This window comes from Phyllobates terribilis, unplaced genomic scaffold (genome assembly GCF_046119375.1).
Source record: "Phyllobates terribilis strain yellow unplaced genomic scaffold, ASM4611937v1 Scaffold_1__5_contigs__length_1240528914, whole genome shotgun sequence".
NCBI classification, from domain to species: Eukaryota; Metazoa; Chordata; class Amphibia; order Anura; family Dendrobatidae; genus Phyllobates; species Phyllobates terribilis.
Genome location: NW_027362761.1, coordinates 354185886 through 354199140, shown reverse-complemented (window position 1 = coordinate 354199140; position 13255 = coordinate 354185886). Strand labels below are relative to the sequence as shown.

Below are 13255 nucleotides of genomic sequence, written 5' to 3'. Positions count from 1 at the left end.
TATATATATTCCTGGCGCGGCCAAGGAAGATATATATACCGCCCTCACTACAGAGGGCCCCGATACCCAGTAGGTTACAGGACAGTCTCCCTGGCGACCGCTTATCCTAGGTGCAGTTCCTTGACTGACCTGAGGCTAAGAGGGCGCTAGCGAGTTGTGCTGTGTAGTGACGTTGAAGGGATAACACACTACCGTGTTCCCTGCGCTGGTTGCAGCTACCTGGCACTACTTTCTCTAGGTGCAGTACCTTGACTGACCTGAGAGGTAAGGGGGCGCCAGAGAGCTGCACCCACCGGCCGGCTTTCATCACATTGGTGGCAGAGCGGTGGGATTGCAGAATAATAGTGTTGTGGGACCCCTACTCCCAGGCACTAAAGACTGCCAGTGGTAACTTCCACTGCTGGAGTCTTAAGGTCAGCCCAACGTTAGACGGTCAGGCTAAAAGTATAACAAGGTGTGTGCAAACTCAGGGTTGCAGCGGTGTCGGTTACCAAGATGGCAGACGGCACCAGGAGCAAGACCCTGCAAGAGGCTAATGCTACGGTCCGTGTGGCAGGAGGGGAGGACATTGTTACTCATGGCGAGGAGGAGTCCAGCCCGGGCACCTCAGGGAGCCAGTCCCCAGTATACGGTCCCGCAGTGGGCTGCCCACCACCTACCCAGCCCAGCCTGTCCAGATCACAAGCCCTTTTACAAGCGGCTATGGCAAGTCTCCAGTCTCATGGCGATGCCGTCTACAAAACCCTCCTGGCAGCATCAGAGAAGGCAGCGGAGGAGGAGCGTGCAGAGCGGGCTGCGGAGCGGGCTGCGGAGCGGGCTGCGGAGCGTGAAGCTGCAGAGCGCCGGGAGGCTGCGGAGCGTGAAGCTGCAGAGCGCCGGGAGGCTGCGGAGCGTGCAGAGCGAGCTGCGGAGCGCCAGCACCAACTGGACCTGGCCCAGCGGGGGCTTCCGCTAGAGCAACCAACCCATCAGGAGACCAAGTCGTCCAAAGTCCGAGCTGAGGACTTCCCTCTACTGGAGAAGGATGGGGACCTGGACTCCTTTCTGGTGGCATTTGAACGGACCTGTCTTCAGCACCATCTGGCCCGGGATCAGTGGGCCAGATACCTGACCCCCCGTTTGAGGGGTAAGTCCCTGGATGCCTTGGGGGACTTACCTGCCGGGGAGGTACAGAACTACGACTGCATCAAGCGGGCCCTGATCCGGCAGTACAACCTCACTCCCGAGTCGTATCGCCAGAAGTTCCGGAGCCTGCTGCGTGGCCCCAAGGACACCTGGACCGATCATATGCGGGCGCTGTTGAGAGCCGCAGAGCACTGGACCTCGGGTCTAGCGCTTACTACCCGCCAGGAGGTCCAGGAACTGTTCGTCACGGAGCAGTTCTTGTGGAACTGCCCAGAGGACCTCCGACAGTTCCTCCGTGACCGAAAACCAACAGGGGCTTCTGCTACAGCCGCCCTGGCAGACGAGTATGCCAATAACAGGGCGCCTGAGCTGAAGAAGTCTGCCAGCAGCACCTGGAGAGGGGGTAAGCCCAGTCATGCCCCTGTTTCCCCGGCCCCTAGAACACAAGGGGTGTATCCCCCTGTTGCCCTCTCCAGGCAAGGACCAGACGTAAAACGTTGTCATCTATGCAACAAACCAGGACACTTTAGGGCTGAGTGTCCCCAGCGCCAAAAGACCCCATCCCAGTCCCAGAGAGCGCCCAATGTTTTGTGTGTGGGAGGGGGTGGTGGTAGGTCCCTGGACAACATCCAACCCGTCACCATAGGCCGTTCTGCGGTCATGGGACTGCGGGACACGGGCGCTGAACGAACACTGGTACGGCCTGAGGTGGTGTCCCCCCAGGACTTGGTACCAGGAAAGACTCTTTCCGTCTCCGGGGTTGGAGGCGTGGAGCCGGCACTTCCCGTTGCCATGGTGTATTTGGACTGGGGTGCCGGAAGGGGGATGCGGGAGGTGGGAGTAACGCCAAATATTCCCGCAAATGTTTTATTAGGGACCGACTTGGGGCGTCTAGTATCGCAGTATGTACCCTCTGAACCCCCAAGTTCGGCCCCCCAAGAGTGTATTGATTTGTCTGCTGCTAATGCCAACCATGTTGTATGTAGTGTGCGTCCTGCTGAGGAGGAGGGAGTGAAACCTGAGGGTAACACCTGCACAGACACAACACAAACAGGGTTAGTGAAAGCAGGTGGGGAGTGTGGGGATGCCCGCAGAGGTGCTCAGCCGGCGTGCCGTGACCTCTTGTCCTCCGGTGAGGGAGGGGGCGGGCAGGATTCTGTAGAGGGAAGCTCAGGGATGGAGAGGGGGGCAGCTACCGGCAGTGTAGGGCTCCCAGGGGTATCCAGGCTGCTGAGTATAGGCCCACTGCAGGGGGAGGAACAGGCCATGGGAGGTGGGGGTGTCCCAAGAGAGGAGCCGCCAGGTAAGACCCCAGGGCAGGAGTTCCCCACATCCGAGATGTCCAAAGGCCTAGGAAGCCTGCCTGATCGGGCGGCTTGGTCAGAAACAGAGGGGAAGCAGGCACTACCCACGGTCACAGCGGTCATAGCCGCTGTCACCAGGAGTGGGAGCGCCGGAGCCCAAGGAGCCTTGCAGAGGTCCGACGGCTTCCCCACTTCTGACCAAGTGTCTGCCGGGTCAGACAGCGGCCAGGTGACATGCCCGGAGGGGCTGACGGAGGATGTGGCAGTTTCGTCGATTCTGGCCACATCAAGTCAGGAATTTCAGGCTGCGTTGGAAGCAGACGACAGCCTGAAAGCTCTCAAGGAACAGGCGGCACAGCCTCCCATGGAGTCAGACTGCGAGCGGGTGGTCTGGGACCAGGGACGGCTGTACCGGGTAACGGTCCAGCAGGGTTCACCGGAGGCGTGGCCCAGGGACCGACAGTTAGTGGTACCCTATCCGTTCAGGGCGGAATTGTTGCGGATCGCACACGAGATTCCGATGGCCGGACACCTAGGGATCGCTAAAACCAAGGCCAGGATAGCTCAGCATTTCTACTGGCCTGGGATGGGAGCCGCGGTGGGTGCCTACTGCCGTTCGTGTGACACCTGTCAGAGGGTGGGGAAGGCGGGGCCGCGCCCCAAAGCCCCACTGGTAACTCTGCCAATCATCGAAGAGCCTTTCTCGAGGGTCGCTGTGGATCTTATTGGACCTCTGTCCACTCCCAGCCACTCCGGGAAATGCTTCATACTCACGGTAGTGGACTATGCCACCCGGTACCCGGAAGCGGTAGCTTTGTCGTCCATTCGGGCCGACAAGGTGGCTACCGCCTTACTGGAGATCTTCTCCAGAGTGGGTTTCCCCCAAGAAATGCTCACCGACCGAGGGACCCAGTTCATGTCGCGGCTGATGGAGTCCCTCTGTAAGCAAATGCAGGTGCAACATCTGGTGGCCAGCCCGTATCACCCACAGACTAATGGCCTGTGTGAGCGGTTCAATGGCACCTTAAAGCAGATGCTTAAGATGTTGGTCGACTCCCACGGGAGAGACTGGGAGCGTTACCTCCCACACCTCCTATTTGCTTACCGGGAGGTTCCGCAGGCCTCAACGGGGTTCTCCCCCTTTGAGCTCCTGTACGGGCGACGGGTACGGGGCCCCCTGGCTCTGGTGAAGGAAGCATGGGAAGGGGATTTGGCCACCCCCGAGGTGTCGGTCATCGAGTATGTCGTGCGCCACCGGGACAGGATGATGGCCTTGGCAAAGCTGGTGCAGGACAATATGGCCCAGGCCCAGGCCGACCAGAAGCGGTGGTACGACCAGAATGCTTGTGAGAGGACCTACCAGGTGGGTCAAAAGGTGTGGGTACTGGTCCCCGTACCACAGAACAAGCTTCAGGCAGCCTGGGAAGGTCCCTACTTCGTGCACCAGAAACTCAATGCCGTCACCTATCTGGTCACCCTGGATCACGCCCGTGGAAGGAGGAAGGCCTTCCACGTGAACATGATGAAGGCTCATCATGAGCGGGAAGCGACTGCCCACCCAGTGTGCAACCTTCCCGAGGAAGGAGAGGTAGAAACCCTCCTGGATCTGCTCACCCAAGCCAAGGCGGGTGGGTCCATCGAGGATGTGGGGGTTGGCCACCAGCTCACGGAGGACCAACGGTCCCAGCTGGGGACCACCCTGCACCCCTTCCGGGGGCTGTTCAGCAGCCTGCCCGGAAGGACTGAGATGGCTGTCCACGACGTGGACACTGGCGATCACCCGCCGATCCGGCGTTCAGCATATCGGGTCTCTTTCGAGGTGCAGGGAAACATGCGCCAAGAGATAGACGAGATGCTGAAGCTGGGGGTGATCCAGGCATCCAGCAGCGCGTGGGCCTCGCCTGTAGTCCTCGTACCAAAGAAGGACCGAACTACACGGTTCTGCGTGGACTACCGGGGGCTCAACGCTGTAACGGCCACCGATGCGTTCCCCATACCACGCATCGATGACCTGCTCGATCGGATGGCCGGGGCTAAGTACCTGACCATCATGGATCTGAGCCGGGGGTACTGGCAGATTCCTCTGACCCCCGCGGCAAGGGAACGCTCTGCCTTTATCACCCCTTTTGAACTGTACGAGTCCACAGTGATGCCATTCGGCATGAAGAATGCCCCTGCCACTTTTCAGCGGATGGTCAATACGCTGCTTGAGGGACTTGAAGGGTACGCGGCTGCGTACTTGGACGATATTGCAGTCTTCAGTCCCACTTGGGAGGATCACCTAGAGCACCTGCGGCAGGTGCTCGGTCGGATCCACCGGGCAGGCTTGACCATCAAGCCGGAAAAGTGCCAGCTGGGCATGAGTGAGGTCCTCTACCTGGGTCACCGGGTAGGCGGGGGGGTTCTGAAGCCAGAACCTGGGAAAGTGGATGCCATCGCATCCTGGCCCACTCCTAGGACCAAAAAGCAGGTGATGTCCTTCTTGGGGACCGCCGGGTACTATAGGAGGTTCGTCCCACACTATAGCACCCTGGCCAAGCCCCTGACGGACCTCACCAAGAAGAAGCTGCCCGTCGCAGTCGACTGGACAGTCGCCTGCGAGACAGCTTTCGGGGCACTCAAGGCCGCCCTAAGTAGCTCCCCTGTACTGCAAGCTGCCGACTTCGACCGGCCGTTTGTGGTACAGACCGACGCCAGTGACTTTGGCCTCGGTGCTGTGCTAAGTCAGGTCAACACGACAGGCCAGGAACATCCTGTCTTGTACCTGAGCAGGAAGCTACTGCCCCGGGAGGTGGCTTACTCCACGGTGGGAAAAGAATGCCTGGCAATTGTATGGGCCCTGCAGCGTCTGCAGCCCTACTTGTACGGGAGCCATTTCACCGTGGAGACGGACCACAACCCCCTCAGCTGGTTACACACGGTCTCTGGGTCGAATGGCAGGTTGCTACGCTGGAGCCTCGCTCTCCAGCAGTACCACTTCTCCATTCGCCACAGAAGAGGCCGTGACCACGGTAACGCTGACGGGTTATCCCGGCAAGGGGAGGGTGCAGAAGGACGCACGGGGGAACACAGGAATGTGCTACCCCCTCGCGCCCTCGTATAGGGGGAGGTGTGATGAACCTGTAGCCGCCATCTTGGTAATGATAAATCATATCCAGGGATGGCCACACTTCAGCAGCCCCCACCCTTGGGACCTTCTGTTAAAACGTCAACTAGATAGTTTCCCCCCCATCCAGGCTCCTGTAAGATAAGAAGCCTACTTAACACTTGAATGCTAGGAGCTTCAAAGACTTCGAGAGGAAACACAGCCAGCAGGGGGGGGTGCTTCGTCTATCTGTACCTGACCATTTGTCCCATAGGACTAGTTTCTTTGTCTGTCACAAGCATGGAGGCATAAGATATAGAAACATGAAAAGTACACGCATGTTGCATGGGATGGGCCAATAAAAAAATATCACGGCGTCCCGGAGCCATTGCGCACACAAGCCTCCGCGGTAGACGTTTGTACGTGCTCTGGAAGCCAAGATATAGCGCTGAGCCATTCCTGAGGACCGTATGGTATCATAATTGATATCAAAAGGTCGGTTACGGCGGCCCGAATCCATGGGAACCCCTGGGGGTATCCTGAGACCATCCCAGAAGAAGTTATTGGGTTCCTTAGAATTTGGGCTTCTGATCGAAGTTAGACCTGAGGGTGGAGACTGAGCCAGCTGACCTCACCAGCAGTGGGCGGGACGGGGCAGGTAAGATAGCAGGACAGACAAGAGACAAGTCAGTCTTGACCCAAGAGTGGTGTGCTGAACATCTGAGCACCAGCTGAGGCCACCAAGGGGAGGAGCAGTTTGACCATGCGGTGGTAGGCCTCAGCCTGTAACAAAGAACCGTGCCTGCGACCGCAGAATCCTCTCCCTGCGTCACAAGAAAATCAAGAAACCGGTAACTGATATGCTGTGGTGATTCTGTGTGTTGTATTCCATTGTTGTATAGTTTAGCCTGACCTTATACCTGTGTATATTTAGTTGTATATCGTGTATCTAGTGTATTATTATAATCAATTACCTCAAGTAATTGTGGGCCTGCCTTTTATTCTGCATAACGAACGCACGTCCGTGTGAGCTCGGCTCAAGCCAAAAACGCTACCCAGGGTTGGTTCCTGACCCGATATAGGCCCATTCACGGACTGGGCGTATATCTAAAATAGGGACTGGTGGCAGCATACCAACTGGGGATTGGGGAAGGCTGGTAGTGACGGTCGGAGGTTCAGATATATATATTCCTGGCGCGGCCAAGGAAGATATATATACCGCCCTCACTACAGAGGGCCCCGATACCCAGTAGGTTACAGGACAGTCTCCCTGGCGACCGCTTATCCTAGGTGCAGTTCCTTGACTGACCTGAGGCTAAGAGGGCGCTAGCGAGTTGTGCTGTGTAGTGACGTTGAAGGGATAACACACTACCGTGTTCCCTGCGCTGGTTGCAGCTACCTGGCACTACTTTCTCTAGGTGCAGTACCTTGACTGACCTGAGAGGTAAGGGGGCGCCAGAGAGCTGCACCCACCGGCCGGCTTTCATCACAGTGCTCTACTTGCTTAGGATGTCAGTTTCGGTGGATGGCCATGTCTTGTAGGTTTGCAGTTGTGCCATACGCCTTCCATTTTTTAACGATGGATTGAACAGTGCTCCGTGAGGTGTTCGGAGCTTGGGCTATTTTTTTTTAATAATCTAACCATGCTTTACTCTCTTCCACAACTTTATCCCTGACCTGTCTGGTATGTTCCTTGGTTTTCATGATGCTGTTTGATCCCTAGTGTTCTCAAACAAACCTCTGAGGGCTTCATAGAACAGCTGTAGTTGTACTGAGAATAAATTACACACAGATGGACTCAATTTTCTTATTATGTGACTTCTGGAGGCAATTGGTCACTCAGGATTTTCAGGGGGGCTGAATACAAATGCACATCACGATATTCAGATTTATGTTTTTAAAATAATTACAAAACCATGTATCATTTGGTTTACACTTCACAAATACTTGCTACTTTGTGTTGGTATATCACATAAAATCCCAATAAAATACATTTAGGTTTGTGGGTGTAATGTGAAAAAGTTCATGGGGTATGAATACTTTTTCAAGACACTGTATGCAATGAGTTTATTCAGAATGGAAATGATGAACCTGTCAAGTCCTTCAGCTTCTATGTCAGGCACATGTAGGCTTTCATGACAAGAGGCTTGCCATACTGAAGAGTCCTGTGGTTAAATGTGACCTGTCCAAAAGCCATGTGTTGGATGTCTTTATACTTATGAATGTATCTAACTAGTAATCACTACAAGACTCCTGATGGAGCAAGGATGGATGTTTTATTGCTCAACCTAGTGTCCCTATAAATGAAATCTGCTACGAGAACATCTAACATCCAATGACCTCCTGTCATGTACTGCTTCACAGTCATAGATGTGATGTTTATGAACCATAAACATCGTATTTTATGACAAAATAAAAAAGTTAGAGGAATGGTCCATAAAACGGAGACAGACAGCATTTTTTTCTGCAGCATGCACAGCCTGTAATGTTAGGAAAAAGTGCATATCATAAATGAGAAAGAAAAGAGAAAATCATATCTTGTGCTCCTATAAAGTCGTACTATTTTGTCAATTGCAAGTATTAATAGATATTCTCTTGAGTATCCATGACATGGAATAAGGCTTTTCTCTTACTTTCTGCTCATCAAAGGAAGATGTAAGTACATGTGAGGACCTTTCTGATTTGGGGTGCTGTGAGTTTTTAATGTGAGTGACTGTACTGTGAAGTGTCGGTATTGGGGTAGCCATGTCTGTAAGTCATGAATGCCCCCATCAGTGTAGAAATCAGAATGAAAGCCACGGTGGCAATTAGAGAAGTTACAATAATTCTTCCTACTATGCCTTTTTGACTATTGTGTATTAGTTTTTTTAGAATGTTTATTCTGGTTTAAAGAAGCACACTCATTGACATTTTTATCCTCTTAATATTTTGCAGTGATCATATTATATAACACAGTGTATGTACGATTGCTCCTTTTGTCCTTCTACCTACATAATTCTTTTGTTTTCCATTAGGCCTATGACATCACATGTTTAAAAACTGACTAGCTAAATTCTTCGAAGCTCTATGTAGAAACAGGAGGTCAATTTTCACTGTGTGAGTCATAATCACTGCAAAAGTCAATGACAGGTGGAGGGATGGAGCAGCTTGTTCAGGAGTTGAAGAGAGGAATGATTTCTGCAGGGATGAGATACTTCCTGTTTCTACATAGAGCAGAGAAAAGAGAAAAATTAGCTGGGTAGAAAGGTAAAATGAGCAAAAGTACAAAGTGCTATATAATATGATGATTGTAATATACACTGCTCAAAAAAATAAAGGGAACACTCAAATAACACATCCTAGGTCTGAATGAATTAAATATTCTCATTGAATACTTTGTTCTGTACAAAGTTGAATGTGCTGACAACAAAATTACACAAAAATCATCAATGGAAATCAAATTTATTAACCAATGGAGGCCTGGAATTGGAGTCACCCCCAAAATTAAAGTGGAAAAACACACTACAGGCTGATCCAACTTTGATTTAATGTCCTTTAAACAAGTCAAAATGAGGCTCAGTATTGTGTGTGGCCTCCACGTGCCTGTATGACCTCCCTACAACGCCTGGGCATGCTCCTGATGAGGTTGCAGATGGTCTACTGTGGGATCTCCTCCCAGACCTGGACTAAAGCATCTGCCAACTCCTGGACAGTCTGTGGTGGATGAAGCAAGACATGATGTCCCAGATGTGCTCAATCGGATACAGGTCTGGGGAGGGCGGGCCAGTCCATAGCTTCAATGCTTTCATCTTGCAGGAACTGGTAACACACTCCAGCCACATGAGGTCTGGCATTGTCCTGCATTAGGAGGAACCCAGGGCCAACTGCACCAGCATATGGTCTCACAAGGGGTCTGAGGATCTCATCTCGGTACCTAATGGCAGTCAGGCTACCTCTGGCGAGCACATAGAGGGCTGTGCGGCCCTCCAAAGAAATGCCACCCCACACCATTACTGACCCACTGCCAAACTGGTCATGCTAAAGGATGTTGCAGGCAGCAGATCGCTCTCCACGGCGTCTCCAGACTCTGTCACGTCTGTCACATGTGCTCAGTGTGAACCTGCTTTCATCTGTGAAGAGCACAGGGCGCCAGTGGCGACTTTGCCAATCCTGGTGTTCTGTGGCAAATGCCAAGCAACCTGCACGGTGTTGGGCTGTGAGCACAACCCCCATCTGTGGATGTCAGGCCCTCATACCACCCTCATGGAGTCGGTTTCTAACTGTTTGTGCAGACACATGCACATTTGTGGCCTGCTGGAGGTCATTTTGCAGGGCTCTGGCAGTGGTCCTCCTGTTCCTCCTTGCACAAAGGCGGAGGTAGCGGTCCTGCTGCCGGGTTGTTGCCCTCCTACGGCCCCCTCCACGTCTCCTGGTGTACTGGCCTGTCTCCTGGTAGCACCTCCAGCCTTCTTGCCACAGCTTGCATTGATGTGCCATCATGGATGAGCTGCACTACCTGAGCAACTTTTGTGGGTTGTAGAGTCCGTCTCATGCTACCACGAGTGTGAAAGCACAACCAACATTCAAAAGTGACCAAAACATCATCCAGAAAGTATTGGTACTGAGATGTGGTCTGTGGTCCCCACCTGCAGAACCACTCCTTTATTGAGTGTGTCTTGATGATTGCCAATAATTTCCATCTATTGTCTATTCCATTTGCACAACAGCATGTGAAATTGATTGTCAATCAGTGCTGCTTCCTGGACAGTTTGATTTCACAGAAGTTTGATTCACTTGGAGTTATATTCTGTTGTTTAAGTGTTCCCTTTATTTTTTTGAGCAGTGTATTAAGAGGATAAAATCTTTGATGTGAGTGCTTCTTTAAATGATGAATTCATAGAAAAGTAGAAGAAAATGCGAGATTACTAAAATGAGAACGTATGAAATATATGATAGTCTAATGATAGTCTAAATGAGTCTAAATGTAAAAGTGACCATGAATTAATGTGTGGTCTTATTTGTATGGTAACAACCGTCCCCATTCTATATCTATCATATTTATGAGATTATTATCTGTGTAGTGTGCTGTCCAGTCTGTACATTTGCGCTATTACTTGTCATGCTCTGTACATTGGATCATATATTAGCTCCATAGTTTGTTTGAGACTGAGTAGTTTGCAGTGGTCTACTGTAATATCAAACACTTTGTATAAAAATGAAATTCATGTTCCTTTTTTTTTATTATTATTATTATTATTATTATTATTATTATTATTATTTTTACTATTTTTACATTTAAGGACTTTTGCCAAACCTCCAAGGGCAGTGCAGGTCGTCTGTGAATGCATCTTGGTGATGAGGGGCTACAGGGAAATCAGCTGGAAAAGTGCAAAAGGAATGATGTCAGAGCCAAACTTCCTGAAAACACTCATGGATATCGATTTTGATGCAATCACTCAGAATCAAGTGAGGACAGTCAGAGGTAATGTGCTTATATATTGTGTGTTGGAATTGTAATGTCCTTTATATATTACATTAACTAAGTTTTGTGTATATCAGGCATTTTTTTCTGTGCTGCTGGTAGAATACCACAAATGGACTCGACAGATGGAGATTAATAAAGTGTGTATTTTATTGAGCGTTTATAATTTTCTCTGCGTTTCGGAGTAATCCAACTTCTTCCTCAGGATACAATCACAGATTTTAACTAACTTTTACATTGCTGAAGATGCTCACTGTCATGTTGTGTGCTTTTTATAGGATTCTTAAGAAATCTAAATGCCACATTTGAAGAGATGGAAGCCATTAGTAAAGCGGGCCTGGGAATGCTGAAGTTTGTGGATGCTGTGATGGGTTATTGTGATGTGGCCAAGGAGATTAAACCGAAACGAGAAAAGGTACAAAATATGTTTTTGTAAATTTTTTAAGAAAAGCCTCTTAAAAGATTTGTCTCATATTATCTGTTTATGAATGCACCTCTTCCCAGCCTCCCAACTAGAGTCATAGCCAGCAGCATCTTTCAGGCTAGTCTCAGGCCAGTGCTTACAAGCTCAGTAGAAAAGAGCTTGTAAGCACTGTCCATGTTTGGTGTTCACACCTGGACCGCAGCAGTCCCCATGCCAATGAGCTGTAAACAAAAAAAGAAAAAAGTAGGGATCGGAAGAGAATGGAGACAGAGGGAAGTAACAAGTAAATTGCAAACTTGCTTAATTTTTTACTATCAACCATTCATGTCCTATTTTTTTTAACTTGAGAATAACCCAGTGATTTTGGTGGCAACGATATCTGAATGGTTTTATATTAAGTTTATGTTGCTGATTAAAAATACAACTTTGGTTTTGCCAGATTGGTTCTAGTTTTTGAGGTATTTAATAGTTAACTAATTACAGTAGAATTCTGCATTCAAAAAGTCGCTTTTATAACACTGTAAGCCTACAAAAATAAATTCGAAATAATTACATGGGATATTTCATTACCTAAGACACTGTTAAAGAGTCAAAAGACAGACCAAAAGACCAAAGGCATTTGTTATCACACAAGTCACATTGGGGTATGCATTATTCTCATGGATGAATTATATAAAAAAATGTAACCAATTCAGCAAAAATAATGGGATTTTTGAATTCAGCACCCTCAAAATACCCTAAATCCATTCAAAAAACCTTGTCACCTGAAAAAATTTTTTGGTTGTAGACCTATGCAGAATAATGTAGAGAAATCCTGTTTCCAGCGATGTGTCATTTACTAGGCTGTTTGCTGTAATTTTGATAAAATAACTGTTTTACTAACATGAAATTATCACTAGAGAACTAGTAAACCTGCTGCCAGGTAGTCCTTTATATGTATGAGCTGTATATAACCCCACCCATGTTTGACAGCTTTCTGCCTATACACAGTGTACACAGAAAGCTGCCAATCAGTGTTGTCGGTGGAGCTATACAGAGCTCAACATTCAGAGAATTAGTAGCTAAAACAGTAAATTTAACAAAATTTGCAGAATGCAGCTCAGTAAGTGATACATCACTAGAATCAGGATCTCTGCCCCTACATCATGCTGCTCTCAGATGGGGTATCAAAAACTTGGTGACAAATTCCCTTTAATTTTTATCTATTATATAGCTCTAAGATATTACAAGGATACAGTGCTAACCAATGATGCGCAGTACTGGCTATTAAATAAACAAATATTTCTACGGTCTTGCAAGATTCAGTTTGTGGGGACTTTTGTAAGGACTTTATCGCAAGATTTTTCAAAACTAAAAATGACCAACAGGTTTTTCAGTTTGCCTTTTTCTGAAATTCCAGTAAAATACAGTCATGGCCGAAAGTGTTGGCACCGTTGAAATTGTTCTAGAAAGTATTTCTCCCAGAAAATTATTGCAATTACACATATTCTGTTATACATATGTTTATTTCCTGTGTGTGTATTGGAACAACACAAAAAAACTGTCTAAAAAAAGGCAAATTGGACATAAATTCACACTAAACCCCAAAAATGGGCCTAACAAAATTCTCAGCATCTGTCCACAAATGTGGGTAAACAACTTGGTTTCAAGGATATAATGCTCGTTCAGACTCACCTGTGGCAAGTAACAGGTGTGGGCAATATGAAAATCACACCTGAAACCAGATAAAAAGGGGAGAAGTTGACTCAATCTTTGCATTTTGTGTCTGTGTGTGCCACACTAAGCATGGAGAACAGAAAGAGGAGAAGAGAACTGTCTGAGGATTTGAGAACCAAAATTGTTGAAAAATATCAATA

The 13255-nt window shown here is 49.1% G+C and overlaps 1 protein-coding gene across 1 annotated transcript in view; it reads left to right on the top strand.

Annotated features, from left to right (window-relative positions):
* DNAH10 (dynein axonemal heavy chain 10) overlaps positions 1–13255 on the top strand; it is a 192677-nt gene that overhangs the window by 138759 nt on the left and 40663 nt on the right. Inside the window, exons 58-59 of the mRNA XM_073676172.1 lie at positions 10794–10975; positions 11254–11390. Coding sequence (XP_073532273.1) covers positions 10794–10975; positions 11254–11390 — 319 coding nt within the window. The remainder of the gene's footprint in view (positions 1–10793; positions 10976–11253; positions 11391–13255) is intronic.